The following is a 26,637-nucleotide window of genomic DNA, read 5'->3' on the forward strand; positions in this document are numbered from 1 at the left end:
TCGAACCAGCTCCCTTTAGTCTGATTTGATGGTTTTCCCGCAGGACTTCACAGCTTGTGTGTGTCCGCTGCTTCCCACGTATGGCTTGTTTAATCCTCCTGACAACCCTAAGAAGTGGGTATGATTATCACTTCCATTTTCAGCAGAGGCACCTGGTCACACAGCGAGTGAGCAGAACCAGGGTTTGACGCCACGCGACCTAGCACCAATACCACAGCTGCCTAAGAGATGACCAGCCCAGGCCAACGCCCTGCAGATTTCCCTATCCTTCCCCTCAACGTCAGTCTTGTCTGGACCCTAAAGTACAGTAACAGTTTGGCAAAATGTTTTGCCACCAAATAACTAGGTTCATCAATTTTTCACCAACTAACCTAAGACAGTAGGTCCCCCATTCTCCATCTTTTAGGATTTGCCGTTTGCAATTCCAGATATCAACTTTTTTTTATCAGTTCTTGGTTGCAAATGAGAGAATTCACTCTGGCTTGTTTGTAAAAAGATTTTACAAACAAAAACAAAACCTAGGTAGCAAATGGAATCTCCAGACAGGAAGGCACCAGTCAAGTTTGGAGGCTTTACATGAAGAAACAAAACTCCCACATCACACCTAGAAATTGCTCCAAAGACTACCCTGCCACACAAGTGGCGCCACCTCAAGACATGCCACTATGGGATAAGGTCTCTGCCACCACCGTCCCAAAGGCTAGACAACGCTGGGCCTACTCTCGCCAGTGTGAGGATAGCTGACGGGAAGAGCCCAGGGCTGAACCCCTGCCCCTGCTGCCAGACAGGCTGGGAAAGCAAGTTCAGAGTCTCTACCTCAGGGAGGCGGTAGAATGCGGGGGAACCCCAAACACAGGAAGGGCTTTCAGATCACAATCGGGCCCAGAATGACAAATGTCTATTACACAGAACCTTTCTAGTTATATTGTAGCTTCATTAATTTTCAATTTACATTGAAAATTTTCCATTGAAGTTACTTTGAATTTTAGTTAATACTGAAAATTAATTTCAAATTTCTCAAGCACTACATTGCAGGAGATTTAAAATTATTCTAATGTTGGAAATTCACTGCAAGTAATGTACTAAGTAATTACTGCAATCATGGATAATTTAATTATTAGAGAGATTGGGGAGAAAGATATTCACTAAGTTGTACCCATGCTAATAAAAATCAAAGTAGTGCAGTCACTTGCATTTCTGTGGTTGATCATGAGAATGTTGGGAAAATCCACCTAAATGCAAATAAACAATGTTATTATAAAGCATAACAATAATGCAGGTAACAAAGGGGTTGGAACTTACAGTTTAAAACATTAGGGTTTATACAAATTAAACTAAGCCATCATAATAAATACTTAGCGTGAGCACATTTAGGTACTGGTAAGCCCAAGCCAGGCGCCATCACTGGTATTCCGGAGCTAAGTCCGCAGGTAGACCTGTTCTAGTTTCAGGCTGGCTGTTGATTTCTCACGTCCTACAAAATTCTGTCCAATAATGTAATTCTTTTACCTTATATTCTTTAACCCAAATTTATTTCAGGGTATGTGCACTTTTATTTCAAAAGCAGAGTCTTAATTCACTTTTACTCAGTAAAATAATACCACAAAAGAGAAAATGTTATTCTTTTATTTATGTTAAATAAAAACATGAGAAAATCCTTTTTTAAAAAGGGTCAGAATATTCCTTATGTCTCCAAACCAAGTCCATGGATGCAAAGAAATGCTGAGTACTTTCCTCCCCCGCAGGGTCACAAGACGCTCTCATGTCGTAAAGACCTAAAGAGACAACACAGGCGCACGTCCCGCAGCTGCCGCTTCAGGTAAGTCACATGCAACATTTGGGCAAGCAAGGAACAGAACACAGGCACAAGTATATTCTGGAAACACTTCCTGCTCTGGCCAATGAACCGTAGTGCCAAACATTTTTATCTGTTTTGTTTTGGGCCCTGCTAAATGTTTGAGCCACATACACCACTGCACTTCAATGATACAATTTTTCACAATTCCGTAATTATATTAATCGCCAGTACAGTTTAAGTAGCTGATGTGGCTGAATTTTACACATTTTAAAATTATGTATGAGAACTAACACTACTGCAAATTTTGCCAGTAGAAAGGTGACCCCAGGGAACCACCATTTCCAAAACATAATCGGGCACACATTTACAATGTACCTGCGAGGTTTTGAATTAACCGGTCACTTCTGATCTACGCTAAAGACTAGGCTTGAATATCTGAAAACAAAGGCTATATTCATGATTTCTATACCCAAATACCCCTAAATCCATCACAAACTCTATAGTCTGACTTAGCTTAACCGAAAATGATTCATCCAAACAGGTCATGGTAGGCTCACAATTCTTCAACCTTAGTTTAGGTCATAAAGAGTTTTTTCTACGATTGGAGTCAATAAGAACAATTTCTCTGTTAGAGAAAGCAGAAATTTTCACCTTTGGCAGACTGCCAAGATGATACTTTATTATAGAATTTATGAAGCTACAGTTTAGTAACTTGCAGGTTTTATTAAAATGAATCAAAAAGAAAAAAAAAAGAAAAGCAAAGGGTAACACAACCCCATATCCCAAAACTTTCTAGATTTTTTTAGTGCAAGAAATGCCGTATCACTGAAGCACTTGAGAATTATCATGAAATCCTAGCAAAAAATGTAATCACCTCAGAAGTGGTAATAAAAAAGAGGAACAACCAGAGAGGCACACAGATTGTTTTTTTGTTTGTTTTTTTTAAAGGATTTTTATACTATATTAAAAAACCACAAAATAAAAAAGGGATCAGTCAACATATATCTTAGAAGTCCTTCCAGAGTCTCTGTACCCACAGCCATGCAGGCTGCCTGTCGCCTTGCTCTCTGCTCAGTCTGCGGCTCGTTGAAGGATCGTTGGAGATGACTCAGGCTCTAGTTCTTACAATCACACTTGTTCTGCCAAATCCAAGACCCTGAATTTATCCAAATTGTAGAAACATGCTTTGACCACCCGTCCACCAAAATACCTCCCATTCAGATCAACAACAGCTAAAAGGCAAACAAAAAGACAGTCAGTTAAGGCAGGTATTCCAGTAGACATTACAAGAACATGTTTTAATTACACAGATTAAGATCACAAATTCAACTTTTTAATTCTTTATAGTTAGCTGTACAACTTACCTTTAATCGCTGATTCAACCCTCTCAAATTCTAAAAATATTCGTACTGCTTCATCATCAGGGGCACCAGGAATCTGGAAAAGAAATGAAAGTATAGTAGGTAAAGATATCATCGGAGATAACACTGAATGTGAGTTTTCTCCCATAAATGATTTTTATCAGAGTAAGTATTCCAATTATCATCATATACAGATAAGCAATGGTCAAATACCAAGGAAATAAGTATAATTCATTCATCATCAAAATCTGCTGAAGGTCCGTTTATGACAGGTCTTGTGTTAAGTGCTGGAACACACAGCCAAGCAGGACCTTTGGAGGTCCTATGCCATCTGACACATAAACAAATAATTACGCAGTCAACAGACAGCAACATGATATGGAGGAGAAGCTGAAGTGAGCAGAAATTAAGGTAAAAAGATCTGTATGCTAACCGTCTCTCGTATGAGGCTAAGCTCCTTGGTGGAGCTTTCTAGGCCCCGCTTACATAGCCCCACTGCCACTGTATAAGCGCGGCTCCTGCTAACCCCCACCACGCCCAACCACTCCATTTTGCAGCCCTCCTCGGTCTCCCAGAAGCCGCGACCCTAGTCTGAACAGCCGTTCTCTCCTACCCAAATCCTACCCACTCATTCCAAAGCTTCGCTCACATCTGATACTGTTCACAAAGCCTCCTCTAACTATTTTGTGTGGATCTAATCCTTCTCTCACCTCCTGTACTTATAAGTCAACATTACAGAATCTAGCAACTGAATGTTCTCTAATTTCACATGTTTGTTTTGTTGTTTCTTCAACTGAACGTTATCACCAAGAGCACAGAATGTGTTTCCCCACCCACAAGGCTCTCAGTGCAGTACTGGGTATGTGGGAGGCACTAAGAAAACACCTGCCAAATGAGTGAGACCAGAGGCACGTCCAAGTCACTAAACTACTGAGCACACGGTCATCAAGTCTAAACCTCAGTCACAAAATGAAATGTTTCTTCACCAAATAAAATTTGAAGTCCTTCTTGTGTTTATGTTTGAAATTGTAATAACTGAGTAAAAGCAGTGTAACTAACCAACATCTGTCACCTTCTATAGTATGACAATATGTTACTTACAGCACACTCTGTCTCTATAGAAAATGTTTTGTAGTCTATCAATTGTAACTTGGGTTTATAAACATCAAAAGAAACCCCTCTTACTTCAAATATCACACATTTTCCAACTTTGCCATATTTTTCACACTCTTCCTTGGTTTCAACTTCCAAGTCTTCATCTACCTCTCCTGCACCAACCATGTTCTATAAACAAAAATAAATACATAAATTCCATTGTAAAGTATAATTTACAAATATTTAAAAGGGATGTATAAATAACTTCTTTCCATGATGGCAAACGTTCCTAATCCCAAATGACACGAAGAAAATTTTCATCCCTGAAACACCCCAAAGTTGGTATTAAAACATATATAAAAAATAAAAATATACATTAAGCTTCATAAAGAGTTATAAGAGCAACTGTGCAAGCATCAAAATATATAAACCAAGTTGAACTTCTAACAATTTCAAATATTTTAAAGTAATTACTCACTGTAGTCTTAAATACTGTGTTTAGCGAAGAAGCATTAGTGAAAAAGGAATCTAAAAATCAGTCTTACATGGAGCCTATCCAAAAGTGTCATTTTCAGTTTGCTTTAACTGTTCTGTCATCAGGGGGGCTGCAAGCATGCAGGGACAGGTCAAGGTGGAGTGACACAATTCAAAGAGAGCAAACAGGTTTCCTCCTTCTGCGTCTTACCCTTAGTAGGACCACTTTAGTAGGACACTTAAGTATTTCAGTTAATGGATTTGAATCCGACTTCTTGGCTGCATCTGTAAGAAAACATCATCAGACATAGACATGTTACAGCACTGAGTCCAAGTTACAATGAATAATTTAATTTCAATAGCAATCCCCACTATCTATGTCCTAGAGCCATCTATAAGCATCCACAGAGCCTCTCAGCAAAAATGCAGCCTTATCTGGCCTGGCAGAAAGCATCACTTCACTTTGGTATAATTTTTACCATAATTTCTAGAACTTCTTAATATCCCCAACTACCTGCATTTTTGCTCAGCTCACTTCCTAAAGGGCTCACAGAGCACAGTGGTCACGACCCTCAGAGGTGAGTCTTGGCTCAGGCGGTGGCCGAAGGTCCCCAGCCCAGTGTAACGGGCTGGTGACTAGCCAGCCCCTAGCTGACCAATTTCAGACACTCCCGCAAAGCCGGGCGACTGCTGATTTTTGGTTCTAGCCTGCGAGGCTCACTGCTGCTTCCTAAAGCTGTGCGTCGACAGGGCTCCCAGAAAAGTTCTCTCCCTTCTTTAGGAAAAGGTGTTCAGCTAAGCTGACTCAAAACCACTCAGTTCTCCTTAAAATGCTAAGTCATGTTTGACTCATTCCGATACGCCCTCACTACAGAACAGACTGTAACAATCAAATGAAAATAAAACACCAAGGAGGCATCACCTACCAGGAGACTGCAAAATAACATTAGTCTCACAGAGCGATCAGTCAGTAAGAAAACTGGGATGAAAGGGCAGAAAAAAGAAAAGAGCAGAGAACCCTTACAGGATGGAGATGTAGCAGACAGAATCACCGATATACTGTGTATGGCTCTGTCTTGCTATAAAAACATAACTATGGTTTTATCAATGTAACAAGGCTCTTTGCTAGTAGAAGCAGGCATGACATGATTTTCTGGAGTCCTATTCATTTCTGCCAAAGTCTCTTGTCTTCTTTTTCTTCCATGGGCGTTCCTATCTCTCTGTCTGTTCTGAACTATTTGTAAAAACGGGCCTCAGGATTCAGTTTCCACAACGCAGAGCTGGAATGCATCACAATCAGGATGGCCTGCCTCCACCCTGCTCACCCCCAGGGACCCGCTCAAGGGGAGGCCCACCTTTCTCAGTGGCGTCGCCCACGATGATCTTGCCTCCCCGCTTGCTGGTCTTCTCCACTGACAGCGCTGTGCTCAAGCCCTGCTCGTGCTTCCCAAGACCCTGGCCTTCCCGGAAGCCGTACTTCTGCATGATTTTATGTGCTACTGTGCCACTGTGGGGAGGAAAAAGAGAAAGGTCCTTGCACTCAACGTCATCAGCTACAGCATAAATTGGATTTTACATCACAGTAATCTCCTTCTGGAAAGAGAGAGTGTAAATTCCACAAGGGCTTCCATGAGGCCACATATAATTACCAACGGGCCATGAGATGGAAGCCGTGGAATGTTCAGGAGAAAGATAAAAAGTGAATGCTGAAATCCTGGGCATCCTGAGATTACCCCTGAGATGAGGGAAACACTAGTTCCCCTAGTGAGATTTCCCCAGGGCCTGTTAGAAAACACTAGACTTCCTGTGTGCTCCAGTATCTGCTCTGCTACAGGGCTCATAACCAGTTTAAAGTGAGCCTGTCAAAAAATAAATATGGTTTCACATAATGAAGATGATTGCATTTTTCTAAATAGTACAGCAGAGTTTCCAATGATTGACTTCATACATGAAAGGACACTTAGGGACCATCTATTTCAGAGCTGGAAATGAAGAAACTGAGGCCCAGATGGGCTGACGAGCTTAAGGCTAATTGAAAGCAAAGCAAGACACCACATGAGAATTATTTCTGTAGGAGTTAATGGCAGGATTGAAAGTGTAACCCACCACTCCGGATTCTCAGTCCACTGCTCTTTCTCTAATCCCATGACAGTTTTCAAACTGCACCGTGAGGAGCCTCATGGGTCTCAAGGGTGCCCCCCATTGACCACTGCTACTTAGGGCTTAAATCACAAAACCCTGCTTCAACCAGAACTGTACCTACAGTATTTCATGCATGTAATTTCCTTAAATATTTCATTTGAACAAGCTGTTCTAGGGCTAAAAAGAAAAGACTGAAAACTGATGAACTGTACTACACTGTATCTTCCTTAGGCATAAAGATTTAATTCCTGTTTAAAGGGGATTCAGCAAAAAGTCAATTCTTACCAGCAAAAGGTCAAGTTTTTCATTAGCAGAAAAAACCAAACAAAACCACCCCAATGGCTTCACATCTGTCCCCCTCCAGCATACACTCTAGGGCAGCCTTTCTGCAATGAGGGAAATGTTCTCCATCTGCACTGCCCAGTACGGTAGCTGTTAGCCTGGTGAGCACTTGAGACTAGTGTGACTAAAGAAATACATGTTAAATTCTATTCACTTTCAATTAATTTAACAGCCACGTGTGGCTATTAGCTACCACAGAGAACAGCACAGGTCTAGAAGATGGACACAAGATGAGAAACTCCAAATCCTGCTGCGGTGTGCAAACCCTACGGTGGAGGACCCATCTCCTCCAACTCTGACTAGCCCAGCTCCGAGGACGCTAAGAATCAAAGCACATGCACACAGGTGAGGGCAGACCAGTGTCACTACTACAGTCACAGCACTGCCACCAGAGGCAGTCCTTCTAGAGGACACAGAACAAAGGCCTTAGTGCAACGCTGCTTCACCTGACAACCCCTCAGAGCACGAGGAACAGAGCAAACCACATAAAACACTCTTTTAACCAAAACGCACGCCAAATCCAGTGAGACTTAAAATCCACAAGCCCCACCTGAAAGTCAACCTTAAAACTGATTTTCATACGCCAACAAATTTCTAATTATAGTTAGAATGACTGAGAGTCTTTAGACCAAAGGTATAGAACCATGACCTTAAAGCAAAGGTCATTTTATCAAAAAAAAAAGATGTCATTCATCTTTTGGACATAGCGTAAGTCAGCTCTAATTCATATGACCTATTTGCAAATGTTATGAAAACAAATATAATGATCACAAACTATTCCTAACTAGAGAATATAATGTTCAGCATCTAAATCTTTCAAAATTTCCATGAGACAGCTTTATGTTTTGTACAAAACCTAACAGTACATGCCGGGATACCCTCCATGTGACTTGAACCCTGATCCTCAAGAAGGAGGCTGCGTGACCAAGCACACTGAGCATCTCCCCATAAACCCAAAAAAGGCCCCATCCCAGAACATGCTGCACCTACTGGAAGGGCTGACAGTGCCTCCCGTTCGGCCCCGCCCTCCCTGCACCTGCCGAGGTGAGAGCACCCGGACCATTACCCCATGTTGGCGAGGAAGGAGTTGCCGGGGCCAGTCGGGGATCTGGGTCTGTCTTGTTCCTCGTACACTGGGGGAGGGATAGCAGCTTTGGAAGACTGTGAGCGAGGTCGTGAATCCTCTTCATAAGGAAAGTCTCGGGGTACTGTTGGATGAAAATAAAATAGGTTTACCAAAATGCGACAAAACAATTCTGAACTGCACTTGGACCTTCTGTATGTTCCAGTAGATCTCATCAACCCCTCTTTTGACTCCCATAGCATCCTGTGTACCTGTCTTAAGACGCTCATCTTACGACCTTATTACCCTGGCAGACAATAAAGGTCTTTGAGGTTAGGGACCATATGCCAGTTCAGTGATTTGTAACCCTAGCTACACATTAGAATCAACAAGGAAGCTTGTTGATCCAGATGCTTGGGTCCCACTCCCAGAGACTGGTTTCAACTGGGGTTTATGGTTCGTCAGGTATTTTCACACAAAAGGTATTTAACAATTTTTAAATTACCTTCTTTATAAAAAGGTAACATTCATGGTGCAACAGGTATTAAAAAGCACTAGGGATGACTACATTTTCTTGGGATAGTTTAGGTATGGTCCAACCCAGAGGGTAGGAAGATGAGCTTCATGACTCCTCAAAGTCCAACTCCAACCCCAAATTCTAGAACAGATCACTGGGAGAAGACTGTTTTGGCAATCTGAGTAAATGCACACAACCTGTGCACGGACCTAACCCAGGAAGGTGCTGCCACCTTGTGGAGGGTCACAAATTGAACAGCCCCTAGACCACCGAGCACAAAAACTCAGCTACTATTTGTTTTTACCTAACTCCAAATAACGAAATGTTGGAGAAGACAAAATGAATTATTTTTAAAAACAAACAAAAAAAGCATCTCACAAGAGAAAAACCCATGCCTCAGAGCCTGGTATAAAACTTAAAGGGTGGAAGGGAGCACTTGGCTGAGGGTTAGAGCAAGGACGGGTTTCCAGCCATTTCCCTGCACTCAGGACACCTGGCTGATTCCAGCTAAGACTTCCCACAACTGGGTTAAAGATGTGTATCTGAACAGAGAGGGGAAGAAACAGGTACGTACACTCTTTGTCTTTCTCTACAAGAGAAGTGGGTGGTGCAATGGCAGCTCCGCCCATACCTGCAGAAACAGAAATTCCACCAATTAAAGGAGGGAAAGCGTTTCAGATGCCGGATCCTCAGGAATGTGACACACGCCACCTGCCACATCACACCACCCTCCAAAGAAAGAAGCAGGAAGGGATGCTACTCCATCCCTCCCACTAACATCTGAAGACTTCAGTATCTGAATCCAGGATTAAAAATACAGAAGTAGGTATCACTGCTTCCATTTTCCAGATGAGAAAATGATCGCGGGAGAGTGAACAGGCAGAGACAGAATGAAACCCAGCTCCCTGTGAGGCCAGAGCATCCCCCACAAGACAGCACCCTTCTTTCCAGGATGCAGACCACTGGGACTGAACACCTAGTTGGAAGTGTCAGTACTTCTGGTTACAATCTGTTTTGTGTTGTCACCATTCCTGCTCATGTTTCCTGGACAGAGAATGGTGGACACGAACAAACCAAAGTAGACTCCATTTTCTACCAGACAACCAGAGGGAAAACATGAGCAGAGAACATAAGGAATTTTTCACTAGGGAGAAGTGCTAACATGTGTATTATAACTTAATCATCAATGAAACACTCCTAAAAAATTGATACAATGTAAATTAAAGAAACCAATTACAAAACCATGCTGCACCAGCACACAATGTTTCACAAAAGAAATCCCCCAAAGTCAGTGTATATGCATAATGATTAACAGGCCTAGACTAGAAAAAATACTTACGGAGAAATATGAGCCTTAATAAAACTTCTATGTCTTCTGAAATACCTGTTATCATTTTTCACCGGAGAAATATGAGCCTTAATAAAACTTCTATGTCTTTTGAAATACCTATTATCATTTTTCACCTTGCCACTAAGACCTAAGTGATTATTAACTGATTCTGAAAAGATCAGCTCCAATGAGTTTAGTATACAAAATTCAGGGTTTACTGAAAATTTGCTACTAATCACGTTAAAATATGACCATCAATATGTTAACAGCAGTACACATAACGGATATTAACACCATTACTTCCCTAATATTAGATTATATCGTTCCTGTTAATGTTCCAAAAAAAAAAAAAAAATGTCCTCAGTATTGAAGGCACACCTCCTCACAAAAAAGGGCAGCTCATTTGTAAGCTGGAAAGATGAAACCAAGAAATATTCAACCTATGTATTGGATTCTAAAACAAGTTAATAAATCAGGCATTTGTTGATTAGGAAGATAATGAGTCTGAAATGTTAACATAATGCCTGACACACAGAGCACACTCAAATGTTAACTCTATTCCTCCTTAGAAAAACAATGCAGTGCCTGAGTGTGCTCAGCACGCAGGAAGCCTTTTTTCAGTTGAGGTATAATTGACATGTAATGTTATATTAGTTTCAGGTGTACAACATAATGATTTGGTATTTGTATATATTGTGAGATGATCACAACAAAAAGTCTAGTTAACATCTGTTACCACATACAGTTACAAAAAGTTTTTCTTGTGTTGAGAACTTTTAGGATCTACTCTCTTAGCCAACTTTCAAATATGCAATTATTTTATCCCCAAAATGTAATGGCCTAAAACAATAAACATTATCTAAAAAAACCCCAAAACTATGCAATTATTTGTATTATTAACATAGTGACCATGCTGTACACTACAATCTCATGATTCATTTTGTAACTGGAAGTTTGTACCTTTTGACCCTCTTCACCCATTTCTCCCAGCTCCCCACAACCCCTGCCTCTGGTAACCACCAATCTGTTTTCTGTATCTATGAGCTTGGTTCTCTGTTGTTGTGCAATAAGTATTCTATAAATTTGTATAATTCATATCTGCATTGAAAGAGTAAGAATTCTAAATTAGTACAGACCCACTCCTTTCCAACTCATTTAGTATTTTAAAGTTTAAACTAAGCCCTGAAAAACCTTGGCTGTACACTGGGAAGACCAAGCTTGCCAAACTGCTGGTCGTAAAACAGAGTTCATGTATGTGGAAATACACTCCAGCTTCATGATAACATTCTTCTTAGGTCTCATGTTAAAGGTGACCACATTGCAATGAGGTTTTCAGGTAAAGAAAGATCTTGGTTAGATGCACAATGGGCCCGTTTCACACACAACGCTATTCCCACTAATCCACTATAACAGGGATTATCACAGTTATCTGAGTTGTGTGGTATAAAGTTGTGTGGTGTAAAGGAGGTAATCCATCAGAGTGCTTAGAACAGTGCCTGGTATCTAGGAGACAAGAAGAAGATTTCAATTTCTCATTTAAATCTCAATCTGTCAACCAAAGTGGTGATCTAAATCCAGGAAATCCCAGCAGTCAAACATGATGAAGGGAAAATAAGTAGCATTCCATTCCCTCAAGAATGAACACTGCTTAGCGATCTAGTGATCACTGAGAATTTGGCTCTAACACAACTACAATGCTGCTCTTAGAGACCTCTTAGAGATGGAAGAGGTCTTATGAAGCACCTAGTTCAAACGCTTGTCTCCCTGCTCCCCGTACGACACTGAAAGAAACCAGCATCCAGGGAAGCTCAGTCATGCGTGTTAGTGGCAAAGGTTCTGGAAATGAGTGCCTTGACTCTCCATTCAGTGCTGTTCTTAACAGAAATGTAGCTGGATACAGAGAACAGGTTGGTGCGACTGTGCTGAGGGTAAAGACGAGAGTGGCCATGTATTTTAAGGAATGCTCCAAGTGTCCAACAAGTAAATGTTAGAAAGACTATATGTGAAAACACAATGTAAATTTACACTGTCATGCACATGCGGGTTGCTGAGATTCTGGAGAGAAAATTACCCAAATCAGTGTCAGATGAACCATTTACGAAATTGAGTATGAAATGGTGGAACTGCACCATGTTTGAAACATAGTATCTGTGTTCATGCCTTACTTCTCTTCCTCCTCTCTCGCTCATAATCTTCATCTTCATCGGAATCTGGATCTGGTCGCCTGGAAAACCCACTAGCTTCATGTCTGTCCTTACGCCTCCTGTGATAAGAGGAAACAAACATTCACCACGGATGGACCAATTCAGAGATGTGAACTCAAGGACGTCACCTTGACTTTTTTTGGGGGGGGGTGAGGGGCATGCAAACTGGTTAAAGACTAAAGTAGCAAAAGTATGAGAAGTGAGAAAAATCCAGAAGATAAACTGAACAAATTTAAGAGGTATATGAATATAAATAGCAAGAAAAAAGTTTCCTTGATATTTACCTCTTTCAATTTTAAAGCATATCAACAATAGGCAATAGTTAATTAAATAATTTTGATTCTCTAGAACATGTTTTCACTTCATGAAGTGATTCAATAAATAATAGTATATTAATATTTTATATAACTATTTAACAATTAATACTATTTTTAAAAGAAGAAATGCAAATAAATCCTTGTTGCCCATACTTTCAAAAAACATAAAAGATGTATATGAGTTTTTAAAAACTCCATCTGGCTCAAAAACAGTAAAAGTTAAGAATAACATTTTAAATACTTTAAGTAGTTATGACTCTAGCAGAGTCACAGCATAGGAAAAAACCCTATTATTCAACATCACTTTGTAAGTTACTTCTCCAAGAACTCACCCAAAACATATACTCTAAGTTTTCTGCAACTATATATGAAATTTACTCTGGAGTTTGTTTTCGTGCTGGGATGTAATGACCACACGTTCTTAACAACAACCTGACTCCTCCTGACAACTGCTCAGACCAACCAGGAAACTCACTCAGCCTTACAGACAGCACTAAAGTTCATTCACCAACATCTGAACGACCATTTCAAACGTAGAGCACCTCCACATCCGCGCGAGGCCTTACTTTTCTCTCTCTTCTATTTCCTTCTGTCTTTCCAGCTCCCGCTGTCTCTGTCGCTCCTCTCTTTGGCGCTTCACTACTTTCTCATAATCGTTAGGAAACATGGGATCATATTCATCGGCTAGGGGAATCAAAACTTCTCCTGCAGAAAACCCACTGGGAACCGGGTCCTGAGGAAGGGAAAAATGCCAAAGTAAGTATCATCCTCTGTCCTGGAATTTTATTCACAGAATTAAGGTCAAAAAAATACGAGGGCTAGGAGGGGCCCTGAAGACCACCTGTCTGCCTCTGCTTTACAGATGAGGGAGCAGATGCCTGAGGAGGTTCAGTGACTTGACATGGCCACACACCTAGCCTGGGAGCAGCAGACATGACAAAGAATTTCACCTCTCACTTCAGTATTAATTCCATAAACACCCCACAGCACTTTCCTGGCAGTCTTAAACAAGCTGCCACCACCTAAAATTTTAAGCAATAAATTTGATTATTTATAGCAAACACAGAATACTTCTATTTATATATATATATATATATATATATATATATCTGTGAAAACTTAAAATACGAAACAACTCATGAATAACACATTCTTATAGTCATTTAATAGAATAACTTTAGATTCTGATTACATGGAGACATGACATATTAAGATTTAAAAAAAAAAAGAAAAAAAAAGGTAAAAAGCATCCTCTTGGGCTTTGTGAAATCCTCTGGACTGCACACCCTCCCCAGGCATCTGCATCTCAGGCCTGAGTCTGCACAGGTGGAGGTAACTCCCTTCACATCCTCATTCATTTTTTAAGGTCCACTAAGTCAGGTTCAGATGACAACATTTTGCATTTCTCTTCTGTACATTCAGAAACTGGGGCTACTCTATGAGAGAAAAAGAGGTAGTAGCCTTAACAAAGAAGTCGTAAAAACAAAAGGCAGACAGCACACAGTAAACTAGAAACACACAATGAGAAGGGGGCTTTGCCCTAGGCTCGTGGTCTTTATCTCCATGGTTCTCCTAAGCCCTGACCTACTGCGTGGTCTCACGTTCCTAAACCTCCGTACTTCCTTCTGTTAGTTTTCCTAGCACGACGCCTCCTTATTGTCTATAAAAGTAAGATGCCTTCCCTGGTCTCCGCAGATGCCCCAAATGAGCACAGGTCAGTGTCCCCGAGCGCCCACTCTGTACCTCTTTCAGGAGGAGCATGCCAGCACCGCCAAAGGCAGGAAGGTTGTTTGTAAAATGTACTTTATATATGAACACAAAACGGGCATGATAAAGAGAGCTTATGCTCATCATCAATGGATCTAAATCCAACAATTCCTGGATTACACTGTGCAGTTTGATGTTTTTTCATCATAAAACAAACACTCCATGGTTTCCTTACACCTAAAACTCAAAAAACACTTTGATTTGATGAATAAAAGAAATTAGAAAAGTAACTGTAATCACCTCCCAGGCCCTATCACTGGAAATCTTACAAAAATCTATTTAATGCAGGGCTCCCAAAGGGCGGTTATTCATTTGTGTTCACATAAAAGACATTTTAAAAACACAAAAGCACATCAACGACATTTCCTTTCAGTTATTATTAAGATGGGAGAAGCTAACAACGAGCCCCTCGATTTACAGAACACCGCCATCACAAAGTTTCTAACTCAGAGACCAGACTGTCAGCATGAACGTTAGTTTTTTTCATTTCAATATGTGACAGCAAACAACTTTTACTGTATAAACCCTGCTTAAGTTCAACAATGAGCCATCCTTCTTTAAATGCTATAAAGAATAAAGCAGCTTGCTTGATTTTAAAAGCTTGAATGTTAATACCCAATGCTGGGGAGGGTAGGAAAAACCCAAACGCTCACATGTTACAAGTGATACTATTTACTGATACAACTCTGCCGGAAACAAGTTGGCGCTAAATAAATTGCCCATAAAAGTGACTGATCTCCTAATGTCACCTCAGGAAATCTATCCTAAGAAAATAATTTTAAATGCATAGAAAGCACTCTGCAGAGGTGTTCACTAGAGGTCTACTGGTTCTACAGTTAGGAAATAGGTGTGTAAATCACCATACATTCACCTGATGGGAATGCTTTACAATTAAAAATTGGCTATGCAGCAAGAAGGAAAATGCTTACTGATTAAACTTGGGGGTGATATTATAGGTTCTAGAGCCAACACACAATAACAGAAGATGATTAACCAGTTTTTCATTAGATGTAGCAAGAAAAAATTAGGCAGAGAATTTGTGGGAAAAAATGTTGAATGACTAAGAATCCTCAGAAAATTTCCACTGTGGGGTGGGTGCCTTTCCCTCTTGACAGACTATCAGCCGGCAGGAGCAGGACCAGTTCCTCTGGTCAAGAAACCCCACCAAGAGCTTCACGGCAAACCCACACAGGGGAATACTGTGAAGTCAATAAAATGATCATATGGTCCTATACTTTTTGACACAGATGGACACTCACAATATATTAAGTGAGAAAAGCAAGTCAGAGAACAGAAGGTGGAGAAGGCGAAGGATGGAAAGCTATTCCAAAATACAAAGTTTTTAAATTCTGGAGGGTAGGACCGAAGTCATTTATTTTCCTTTTTGCCTACCTCCAGTTTCTGATTTTTCTATAATTAACTACTGTGTTTTAAACAGATGAATGTTTTAAACTTGATAAAATGAAAGTAAACATTAAATTGAAAATGATACTGCCTAGAGTGCAAGGCCTACTGAGGTGTGTTCAGAGTGACGTGTAAAGCGCAGCCTGTGGAAAGCGGGAGGCCCACCCAGCTGGGGGTGGGGAGTGTACCTTGAGGCCCGCCGCCACGTGCGGCGGGGTGTCCACGATCTGCCGCTCATCTGAAGAGCCACCTCGCTTCAGGTCGATTACTGGGGCAAGGACCGTACTTTGTTTTGTCCTCTGGCTCTAAAATCATCAAAAAATAAGAAAAGTGTACTGAGGCTTCAAATTAAAAATCATACTGTTTGTAACAAAGCTTTTTTTGGTTTCTGCAACAAACCTTTCAGATATGAGAAAAACAATCTTAACAGCCTTTTAATTCAGTTATTACAATAATCATATACTAGTTTTTTTAGCCCTTTTTTTTTTACAACACAAATTTCCTCCATTTTTGTTAAAGCTTTACAGAAAGTTTGGTCGCTTTTATTTAAATTTGCATATGAAATAATATAAGAAAAAAGCTCTACATTAGATTCTCCGCATTACACTTCAACTAGTGTGGATCTTTCACAAGGAATGGGTATGTTTTTATATCTTGGGCATACACTTGTGGATTAGTATATCTAACCTGTATATCTCTACTATATTTCGACTTCTGCTTTTCTATTTTATCTTCCATTGAACCAAGATTGCCCACTAACTATGTCCACTTATAGTCTAATTGAATTTATGCTATTAAGTATGAGAATTGTTCCTAGGAGTCAGTCACTTTACAAAAGAGAAGACTGAGGCCTTCAAGAATAGAATATATGAAATAGCATTAACATTAGAATGTAAAACCTTATTTATACATCTTATGTCCAAAGCAAAAGTTACATGAAATGAAGAGTTTAAAAATTAGACCTACTTAAAAAAAATTAAAACAAAAAAACAAGACTTGGGCTTCCCTGGTGGCACAGTGGTTAAGAATCCGCCTGCCAATGCAGGGGACACGGGTTTGAGCCCTGGTCTGAGAAGATCCCACATGCTGCGGAGCAACTAAGCCCGTGAGCCACAACTACTGCTCTAGAGCCCACGAGCCATAACTACTGAGCCTGTGTGCCACAACTACTGAAGCCCACACGCCTAGAGCCCGTGCTCCGCAACAAGAGAAGCCACTGCAATGAGAAGCCCGCGCACCACAACAAAGAGAAGCCCCCGCTCGCCACAACTAGAGAAAGCCCACGTACATCAAGGAAGACCCAACACAGCCAAAAATAAATAAATTAATTTAAAAAAAAGAGACTTGTTCTGTTAATCTTTTCATGTGAGATGAAAGTTTGTTTTAAAAAGACGGAATTCTATCTCTTTAAAAAGAAATAGTACTGGCATAAAAAATTTAAATCTGGTAATGATATATGAAAAAGACAAAAACTCTAATCAACAGAACTGACAAAACCAATTTAAATTTTAAGACAGTGTTTTGTCTACTTGTGGGTATCCTAATCCTAAAAACCTTTTACAATACTGAGAAATCAAATGTAAACATTTTAATATTAAGGCTGTATGTAGTGAAGGAAAAGAAAAATAATTCCAACTTTAAAAAAATTTATTGTGTGAATTTTCAAACATTAAGGAGAATGATTAATGAACTCATGTCTCTTTAACCTGGCTTCAACAACTACCAACTCATGGCAAATCTTGTTTCATGTATCCCTGCCTCCCCTGCCAGAGACTGGAGTATTTTAAAGTAAATCCCAGAAATGATATCATCTTATCAGTAAATATTTCATCTTATTGGTAAATATGTATCTCTAAAGCAGTTCTTCTCAACTTCTTTTTTATTATTGCCTCCTCCTTCAAGGAACCTTTTAATACATTTTCTTCTCCACCTATGAAATTTTAATACCACAGATACACTACACACGAGTTTATGTATTCTGTGTATATCTGGCCTTTATACATAAGAAGAGCAGGATTTTTTTCACCCCTTAGAACCAATATTTGCCCCATCTGGAGGGGATACAGCCTCCACTGGGAATCATATTCTGAAACAACAACAAGCAAACCATAAGACCATTCTCATTCCTAAACGTATTTGACAGGAACATTTTAATATCAAATATCCAGTAGACAACTACTTTTTTTTTTTTTTTAATGTTTTACCTGGTGAATGATTTCAAGGATGTTGCCAACGCCCAACATTACACAACAGAAACAAAAACAATTACCCCAGACTACAAACCCTGATACGTTCACAACCAACTCCAGCCTTCAGTAACACACATTATCACAGCTCAGTCGTTACCGCAGAGCTTCGTTCTCAAAGTGCTGCTTCCAAACCACCTATAACAAACAGCAGGACTGCCCCCTAAAAATGCAGACTCCCCAGGCCCCAACCCAGAATCAGGATTTACCAGAGTATCAGGTGTTATATAGCCTTTTAACCAAATTCTCAATCTTGGACAACCAAGATTGACAACCTGCATACTGAAGTTTGACAACCAGCATCATTGCTGGAAACCAAGAGTATGTTTTTCCTCATTCTGATTCCCTGAAACAGTTCTATTCCCAGGAGAAGCGAAATGACCTTCAACTCCTATTCCTCTCCCTCCCCCCAACCAGCCTCTCCCCTTACAAATGTTGAACCCTACATATTCAACAAAGAGGCAGAGGGGCAGGCTACTCTTAATCCGTAGGAGGCACCTGCCGGTACACCTCTGCTCTCACAGCTGGGCTTAGCTTCTCTTACCTTTGCCTGAGTGAGAGCTGCCTTCTTCACCTGGAGCTGAGACTGCAGAAGTTTGAAGTTTTTGGACCAGCCTTCCGTTTTTGAGTCACTGGTCTCCACTCCCAGGTCGTCGTACAGGGACATCTTCTCAGTTTAATGCTGAAAGGCAAGAGGGGTAGGGGTTAAAGAATGCAAAAATGTAGTGAAGATTTCCAGTCTTCCCATGTTAAAATAACGCAGTATCATGGAACTTCAGAGGTAAGAGGTATCTGAAGAGATCACCTGGTCCAGGAACATTCAGTGACAGAAGCCAACATGCCTGATATCACCAGTCAGCACCCTGACACAAAACACTACATCCATGTACTATTTTTAAAGTAATCCTCTAGAATGAATTTTCCTATATATAAGATCATGTGGTCAAGTAATTCACGAGTGAAATCCTTCTGTTCTATAGAATGAGATAAGATGGAAGTTCTAGATTCAGGGCATTATTAATTACATATATTCAATTTTTAAAAAACTCTATTTTGTGTCAACAGCAAAAAGTAGAAGCCTTACAAAAACACCTATTACAAGGCTGATTTAGCACAATTAACTACCTTTTTTTTTTGGTGGTGGTGGGCCGTTATCCTTTTATAAAGAAAAAACCGTAATATACGCCCCCAATTACGGGGAAAAAACCAGAAATGACCTCACAGATGTGACAGGAAGGTAGAGGGTTAGATCTTATTAATAACCAGGTTTCCTCGTATCCCACCAAGTAGAAATCTGTAATCTTTTTTTTTTTTTTAATTTACTGGGTTTTTCTAAGGTTTTTATAGTATTATACACTTACATTTAGGTCTACAATCCTTTTTTTTGTTAATTTAACATATGATGTGAGGTAGTGGTCCAATTTCATTCTTTTGTGTGTGGAAATACTGTTGTCCAGCATCATTTGTTGAAAAGACTTTCTTTCCCTATTCAATTGTCTGGGTACCCTTGTAAGAAATCAATTGACCTTAAATGTGAAGGTTTATCTCTGGACTCTCAATTCTATTCCATTTATCTAGAAGAAATCTGTAATCTTTAATGACACCGATTACAAAGACAGAATCAACAATCTACATGTGAATGATCAATATATACTACCCCTGGCAGAATAGAGGAACACAAGAGGATGACAACAACAAAAACAGCAATAGTTAACACTTACTAAGAGCCTTATCACACACCAAGAGCAGTCCAGGAGGGAAATGGGGACGTCCAGAGAGAAATCTGCCCCAGGTCACAGTGGGAAGACCCATCTCAAACGCAGTCAGAACTCCACAGCTCATGCTGGTAAATCCTTACTGCCACCTTTAAAACACCTCAACGTTCTGAAACCCACAAAATGGCTCACTTCTCAAAATAAGAAATCAATCTCTTTCTCACAGATGGAAAGAGGAAAAAAAATTTGATTTAAATCCCTAAACTGCAAAGAAATGCTTAACATGGGTAGTTTCTAACATAAGGACACATTCCAAAAGTCTGTCAGTTCCCAGGCTCAGACAGCATTTTACCATTGAAACTGTGTTATACAAATCCTGTTTTGCCTGTGTCTGTGTCTCAGGAAGAGAAGGTGATATAGACAGGAAGGGAAATATTTAATTTCCCCCCGGGTCACGTCTGACCCCGGGCAAAACTTCGGTCTGTCTGCTCATTTCTCCACCCTTCTGTGCATGGATTCTAAGACCCCCAGCACCTTGGCCGACCGGCTTCCACTGTGCTTGGGGCGGGGGTGAGGGTGGATGCCGCCTCCCTCCCTCAGTATAGCCGTTCCGGGCCTGGGCAGAAGTCAGCCCCGGGCAACTGCAGTCGCCTTCCACAGTGTCTTCCCTTCTTAATATCTGAACCGCAGACTACCTGAAAGCTCTCAGTTTTGATTTCTAAGTGAAAGGCCCCAAGGCAGCACAGAAGTAGGGTGAATAAAAGCAGAGCCCAGGGTACTGGTGGCTGATTGCTCCAATGAGTCACCCCAAAAAAAATCAAGGAATGCCTATACTTTCTCCTCCTCAAGGCTCCTGTGACAACTCACCGGCTCAGGTGACGGCAGCACGGACAGAGAACTTCCTAGAGAGCACATCCCACCGGGAAATGCTCACTGTCTTCAGTGCCAGACAAAGTGAACTTGGCAACACCTTGTCATGTTAAGCTTGAGACAAGTTCAAGTCACTGAGGCTAAATGGAGGAAAATTAATGACTTCCATTTCTTAACTAAGTATGGCTGAAATTTGACCATGTCTCCGAAGTTTTGTAGGGCATGCCCCCAGGGTCCACTTCAGAACCCACTATTTTAATCCACAGTCAGTGTGAACTCCATGAAAACCTACATCAGTCTGTGGAGGTCACTGCTCTACCCCTGGACTAAGACCAATGTCCACCCCAGAGCTGAACAGGCAGTTAGGCCGACTGCAGAGGTAACACTCTATTTGCAACCCCCTCCCAGGCCATGGCTTCAGAAATTCCTTGCCCACAATGACTGTGGAAGACAACCGCACCAAAAAGCTTTAGAGGCTGTCATGTGCTTTTCTCCCAGCCTACCTGGTATTCAAAACTAATCCTTCCTCTCTAGGTAACACATCCTTAAAGTTTCAGTTTAACCTGAAAAACTCAGAGCAACAGCAAAGAAAAACAACGCTGAGTGTCCAGCTTAGTACAGTGGGCCCGTGAATGACGCAGGTTTGAACCGCACAAGTCCACTTACATGCGGCTTTTTTTCCATAGTAAATACTACAGTACCACACCATCCGCGGTTGGTTGAATCCACGGATGTGGAACCGTGGATAGAGGGCCAACTGTACAGTTATATTTGGATTATCGACTGAGCAGAGGGTGGGTGTCCCTGACCCCTACGTTGCTCAGGGGTCAACTGTAATGTGGCTCTCAAAACACTACTTCAGAAATGACCATGCATCTTTCATCTAACCTAGTTTAATTTTTTGAGACCTCTTCATTCAATTGGTCACCAAACCAAAGCCTAGTAAACAAACTATGGGTTCATTTATCTTTCTTTAATCTTATAAAAGCAAGGTAAGACTGACACATTCTGGGAAACAAATATAAACAACGCATTCTGGGAAATCATAAAGCTAAATTATCAAAATTTGTTTGCAAATCTAACTCCACTTCAATTCTCCCAATATCGCTTAATAAGAAATTTGAGAAATTCATTAAAAAAACTATTTACAAATAACACTGGTGCCAATGGAAACAGAGTACCCAAATGCCCACTGAACTATGAAGGGTAAAGACCAGCTTATTCACTTTTGCAGCTCCAATTTCTGGCACAGAGAAGGCATTTAATAAACACTTTTGAAATATTAATAATTAAGTAAATTCTATTTGGCCACATGAATCAGCAGTGAAACTACACAATGCCCACAGGCTCCACGAGAAAGTAAAGAGCAGGCAAAAGGTTCTGGAGGTGGATGGTGGCAATAGTCGCACAATGGTATCATGCACTTAAAAATGGCAAATTTTATGTTATGTATATTTTACCACAATAAAAATTAAAAGAAAAAAAAGAATAGGTAAAAGGGAGGGGAGAAGCAGCACTGGGGGAGGAGGTGTGAGGTAACAGGCTGCTGGACATATCCCTGCCAGAACAGTAAACATTGATGGAAACATTTTCCCAATTTCAGGGTTACAAAATCAAGCAGCACAGAGGCTCTCTACCTCCAGCAGAGTCCTTCTGGCTAAGAACCCAGTACTTAACAATGTCATCGGTGCTGGTGGGGTTTCACGAGACTGCACTTCCTCCGACTCCAGTCTACACTGAAGGTGGCTGTTGACAATTCCACCTGATTCTCCTCGCTCTGCAAGCTTTGGAAGTCATTGTGCAGCAAAATCTCATGTTCCTTAAAAGTTCCTTGTTTCTGGTCTCAAAACCTTCGAAAACACACTTTAAATATTAGAAACTGATGTCATCTCACCAGCACCTGCTAGTTTTCTTTAACTCGGAGCTTATAAATCAGATCTCCGCATCCCAGTAAATGCAGAAGAGCTTTCTTCACTTTTCTCCTTCTCACTGATCTTCAAATTCACAGAAGTGGATTAACCACAGCAACGACACACTTCTGTGGCCTGCTTCAATTAATTACTATAATGCTACAAGCACCAGTGAATTCACCACCCAAAACAAGAGACAGGATCTGGACAAGAAACCACACTCAACCCACATGGCCCCCATCCCATTCCACCCAAGTGATCTCCCAGGCCCAGGGGTGAGCAGCAACCTGAACCCCATTCTCATTAATTCCATGCTTTCCTCCTTTTATATAATCTTATTGACACAGCTTATTCCATCTATTCCTTAAAAGGTGTGTATATCTTTATTTTAGTTGCCTTAAGCACTTGTAAATATATCACAGTCGATTCATTCATTCTCTCCACTGCAAACACTGAAATGTAACAAGTGCACTAACAAGACTCTGTTAGGACCTGAACTTAACCTCATTAATGCTGAGATGCCTTTCAGATGATATAACACATTTATTTCATGAAGTATGGTGCCAAGTAATAAAAACGTAGCACTTTCTAACATTTGGATATACCTTAAGAAGCCAGGATCAAATGCAAATACAAACAGGTGATTTTTATAACTTCTTTAAAATACCTTCTCACTATTTACTTCTTTATCATGGTAACACCATCCTTTGATCAACAAATCTTCCATGTATGCTTTTTATTTTCTTAAAAAGAAACATGGTAAACACAGTCTGCCAGAATAATGATGACTTTTCAAGATTCTACCTAAGCTGGCAAAGTATTTTTTAAAACACGTGCAACTGGCAGAAAAAGAACATGGAAGACGTCGTCTCAGAAGCATCCCACCTACTCGTCTTTCAAGTGCATCTCAAGCCTTTGGTGACTACGACCCCCACATAAAACCAACTACCCCCCGAACACACTCAGATCATGTTATGCTGTCCACTGGGTGACACATCTATCTCTTACTATATCATAAATCCCTTAAAGGTAAGGGCTGTTTCTGTTTTCATCTTTATATCTCTAACTGAGCACCATGTTTGGAACATTATAAGTGACTTACAAATATTTTCTAAATATATCAGAGTGGACAGAAGATGTTAATGCACCTACTGAAATCATATTATTATGAAACAGTAAGATCAGCCCTTTAAGGACATAACTTGTGGTAAGCAGGATATGAGATAAGCATGGTAAATTGTACACCATAACTAATGGGAGAAAAACTACTCCCACCATACAACTAATAATGAGTCAAGGTCTGAGCTCTGAGCACCTAAAGAAGCAGGTTTGGTAAGAAAAGACCTTTTTATCACTAAATAGATATTTGTGTATCACAAATTAAAAACGAAGCTTAAAGAATATGCGAAGTACTGTACATACAGACAGAAAGGAACAGGAAGGGAACTATAAGGGGCAGTGCCTGTTGATGCCCACAAAAAACACAGGTAATAAAAGGCATCTGCTTTGTGTGTAAGATTTATGACTTTTTAAAGAATTTTTTAAATGTTTCCCTGTACATCCACCTCTGACACCCTTGTCATAGTTCAGTATTCCCATCCATTCTCATAGAGTCTATCATTACCGAAGCACCATAGGCTGGAGGGTATTGCAAACAAAGTCCACGAGTCACCTGCAACTTAAGTGTATCAGAGAACGTCCTTCGCTATTTCCTATTATGAAAGACTTGGGGAATGAATACCAGCCCTGGATCATCTGCTCCTTACAGGTAATTTAAAACAAGCCAGGTAAAAAGAAATCCACTTTATAAAGTTACTTTTGGGAACGCACAATTCTCCAGATTCCTATTTTCCATAAAGGCTATCTTTATCCGTCACGGAACTCCACGATCAGAACAGCTCAGAGGGCCAACACCTCTGTGACACCTTGTTATATTTCTAACTCACAACCTACTCTCTATTGTAAACTGTACAGCAGGCAGCACACTTCTTAATAAAGTTCTAAAAATAAAACTCTCAGTTTAAGTTACTAATGTAATACCCTATATTCCCTAAATATCCTTACTATAGTCAAAACGTCTGTGGCATTTACCCCATAAAGTTGTGGAAACTGAGTTGCAGCCTTTAAAGACTCCAACTGTTGCAAGGACACACAGTCCTCACCTACATGAGAATGTGCGGAATTTTGCCCTCATCCAGAATATCCTACTTTCCACCCATCTGCCTGCCTCTAGCAATAAGTACCTCCCATGTTTCTCCTTTACTGACTTCTCAAAGAACCTTATTGATCTGACCTGACTACCCCTCTTCACACCTCTGCCTTTCCTGCAGTTTCCAGAATGCACTAAGGTGCCTCACCTCTGGTATCTTTACATTTATTTCCTTCCTCTGCAGGAAACATTTCCCTCATCTTGCACATCTAACAAAACACCCCCAAGACTCAGTTTCAAGCCTCACTCCTTTTTGGAAGGCTTTCCAGACCCCACTCCGGTCAATCGGATCAACCCAGGCGTGGCTTTTTATGCTGTTTCCCCGGAAACTAAACTCACAGAGCGTGGGGACAGAATCTTATGAATCTTGCATCCGCTGTTACTAACACATGGTCTGGGCGAAAAGAGATGCTCAAAAAAAAGCTGGGTGATTGGACATCGAAGCTAAAATACCGCTTTAAAAGGACAAGGACCGAGGTAGTGCCAGAGTCACGTCTTCCTCCACCCTTCCAGGTAAACCCCCGTCCCTGACAGAAGTCCACACCTGATTCCCCGTTCTGCAGCCTAAGAAGGAAAAGATTCCTTCCTTTGCACCCCCAGCCACAGGTGACCCAGGCATGCCTACGGGGTCCAGAGGCCCAGCAACTTTTCCCAAAACACTACCGACGGTGGGGAGGAAAAGCCGCCCTCGGGTCCAGAAGAGATGTGGACAAACGGGAAAGAAGAATGGAAGACTAGGAATGCGAAGGCCCGGCGACCCGAGGCAAATAAAGGAGCGGCGAGGCGCGAAGGGAGACACGGAGGGTCGGCCGGGGCCGGGCCGCCTGATGCGAAGGCACCGGCGGCTCGGGGACGGCCCGGGACACCAGCCCCTAGCGGCGCGGCCTAAAGCCGCGGCGTCGCGTCCAGCGCCGCCCGGGGAGGCGCACCCGCCCCGGTCCCCGCCCGCCCACCCACCCTTCCGGTCCGCCCAGGGCGCCTCTTACCCGGCCCGCCCGGCCGACGCTCCCGGGCCGCGGCGGCGCACAGGCTCCGAGGCGCCGCGGACTCGGCGGGCTGGGCGCTCGGCTTCAGCCCCCGACGGCCGGACCTCTCCGGCGCCAACCCCTACGCAGAGCCCGCGGGGCGCGCGGCGGCGCGGAATCACGGCGCGTGCGGCCGGGAGAGAGGCGCGTTGCTCCTGCGCCGAGGACGCCCCGCTGTTGCGCGCCCCCTGCCGGCCGGAGGACCGCGCCTGCACCGCCCCCGCGCCCGCACCGCCCCTGCGCCCGCGTCCTTCTCTCCCGCCAACAGGTGTCGCGGTGGCGCAAGGTTGCGACATTTCAGACTCGGGGAAGCCTAGCAGTGACCGCAGATGGGGAGGAGGAGGACTGGTGCAGGGCTGCAAAGGTCCAGTTCAGAACCATTCATCAGTGTGCACAAAGGTGAAGATAAATCACAGTAGGAGAGAGGAATGGGGAAACGGCTGCAGAAGAAACGGCCAGGAGCGCTGAATTAAGTGTAGGACTAAGGAAACCATGGATATGAAGTTAGGGTTACAGGAAAGACGTACATGATATAAAGCCTCACAATTCAAGAATGATATGAGAAAAGTTGGGAGGAAGGAGAAAATGGGATTCCGTGTCAATATGATTTTCACATCTATATTTGAAACCATATACGACCCCTGTGTCCCTGTCCTTTGAAGTAAAAGGCTTTTGCTTTAGTCTCCCAGGCTCCCCTGAGTCTCAGAAGGCTGGCTCAAGAGATAATGATTAGGAATGTGAAGATGTAGAAATAAAGAATAGCTATTGGGTCAGAAAACAGGTAACAATTTAGACTATAAATCCGCCACAGAGCAGAATCACCAACTCCCAGTTCCCTGAAAGAAAAA

The 26,637-nt window shown here is 41.6% G+C and overlaps 1 protein-coding gene across 1 annotated transcript; it reads right to left on the minus strand.

The window, feature by feature from the left end:
- Positions 1-1,610: 1,610 nt before the first annotated feature.
- Positions 1,611-25,908, minus strand: RBM17 (RNA binding motif protein 17). Its single transcript, XM_036843804.1, has 12 exons — positions 25,751-25,908; positions 18,605-18,742; positions 16,003-16,119; positions 13,210-13,376; positions 12,288-12,385; positions 9,367-9,423; positions 8,279-8,420; positions 6,084-6,235; positions 4,940-5,013; positions 4,345-4,443; positions 3,163-3,235; positions 1,611-3,030 (listed from the first exon to the last, which is right to left on the minus strand). Exons 2-12 carry the CDS (start codon positions 18,725-18,727, stop codon positions 2,927-2,929), a joined length of 1,206 nt encoding a protein of 401 aa, XP_036699699.1. The 5' UTR covers positions 18,728-18,742; positions 25,751-25,908; the 3' UTR covers positions 1,611-2,926.
- Between the last annotated feature and the right edge of the window lie 729 nt (positions 25,909-26,637).

Source organism: Balaenoptera musculus, chromosome 2 (assembly GCF_009873245.2).
Source record: "Balaenoptera musculus isolate JJ_BM4_2016_0621 chromosome 2, mBalMus1.pri.v3, whole genome shotgun sequence".
Lineage (NCBI taxonomy): Eukaryota > Metazoa > Chordata > Mammalia > Artiodactyla > Balaenopteridae > Balaenoptera > Balaenoptera musculus.

What these genes read in the sequence shown, in the direction of transcription:
- RBM17 (XM_036843804.1), bottom strand. Translation starts at nt 18,727, where the DNA reads ATGTCCCTGTACGACGACCTGGGAGTGGAGACCAGTGACTCAAAAACG. An exon ending in GCGAGAGAGGAGGAAGAGAA is followed by an intron (nt 9,424 to 12,287) that starts GTAAGGCATGAA and finishes CTGTTTCTGCAG; the next exon opens with GTATGGGCGGAGCTGCCATT. An exon ending in GAAAATGTGTGATATTTGAA is followed by an intron (nt 3,236 to 4,344) that starts GTAAGAGGGGTT and finishes TTTCTTTTCCAG; the next exon opens with ATTCCTGGTGCCCCTGATGA.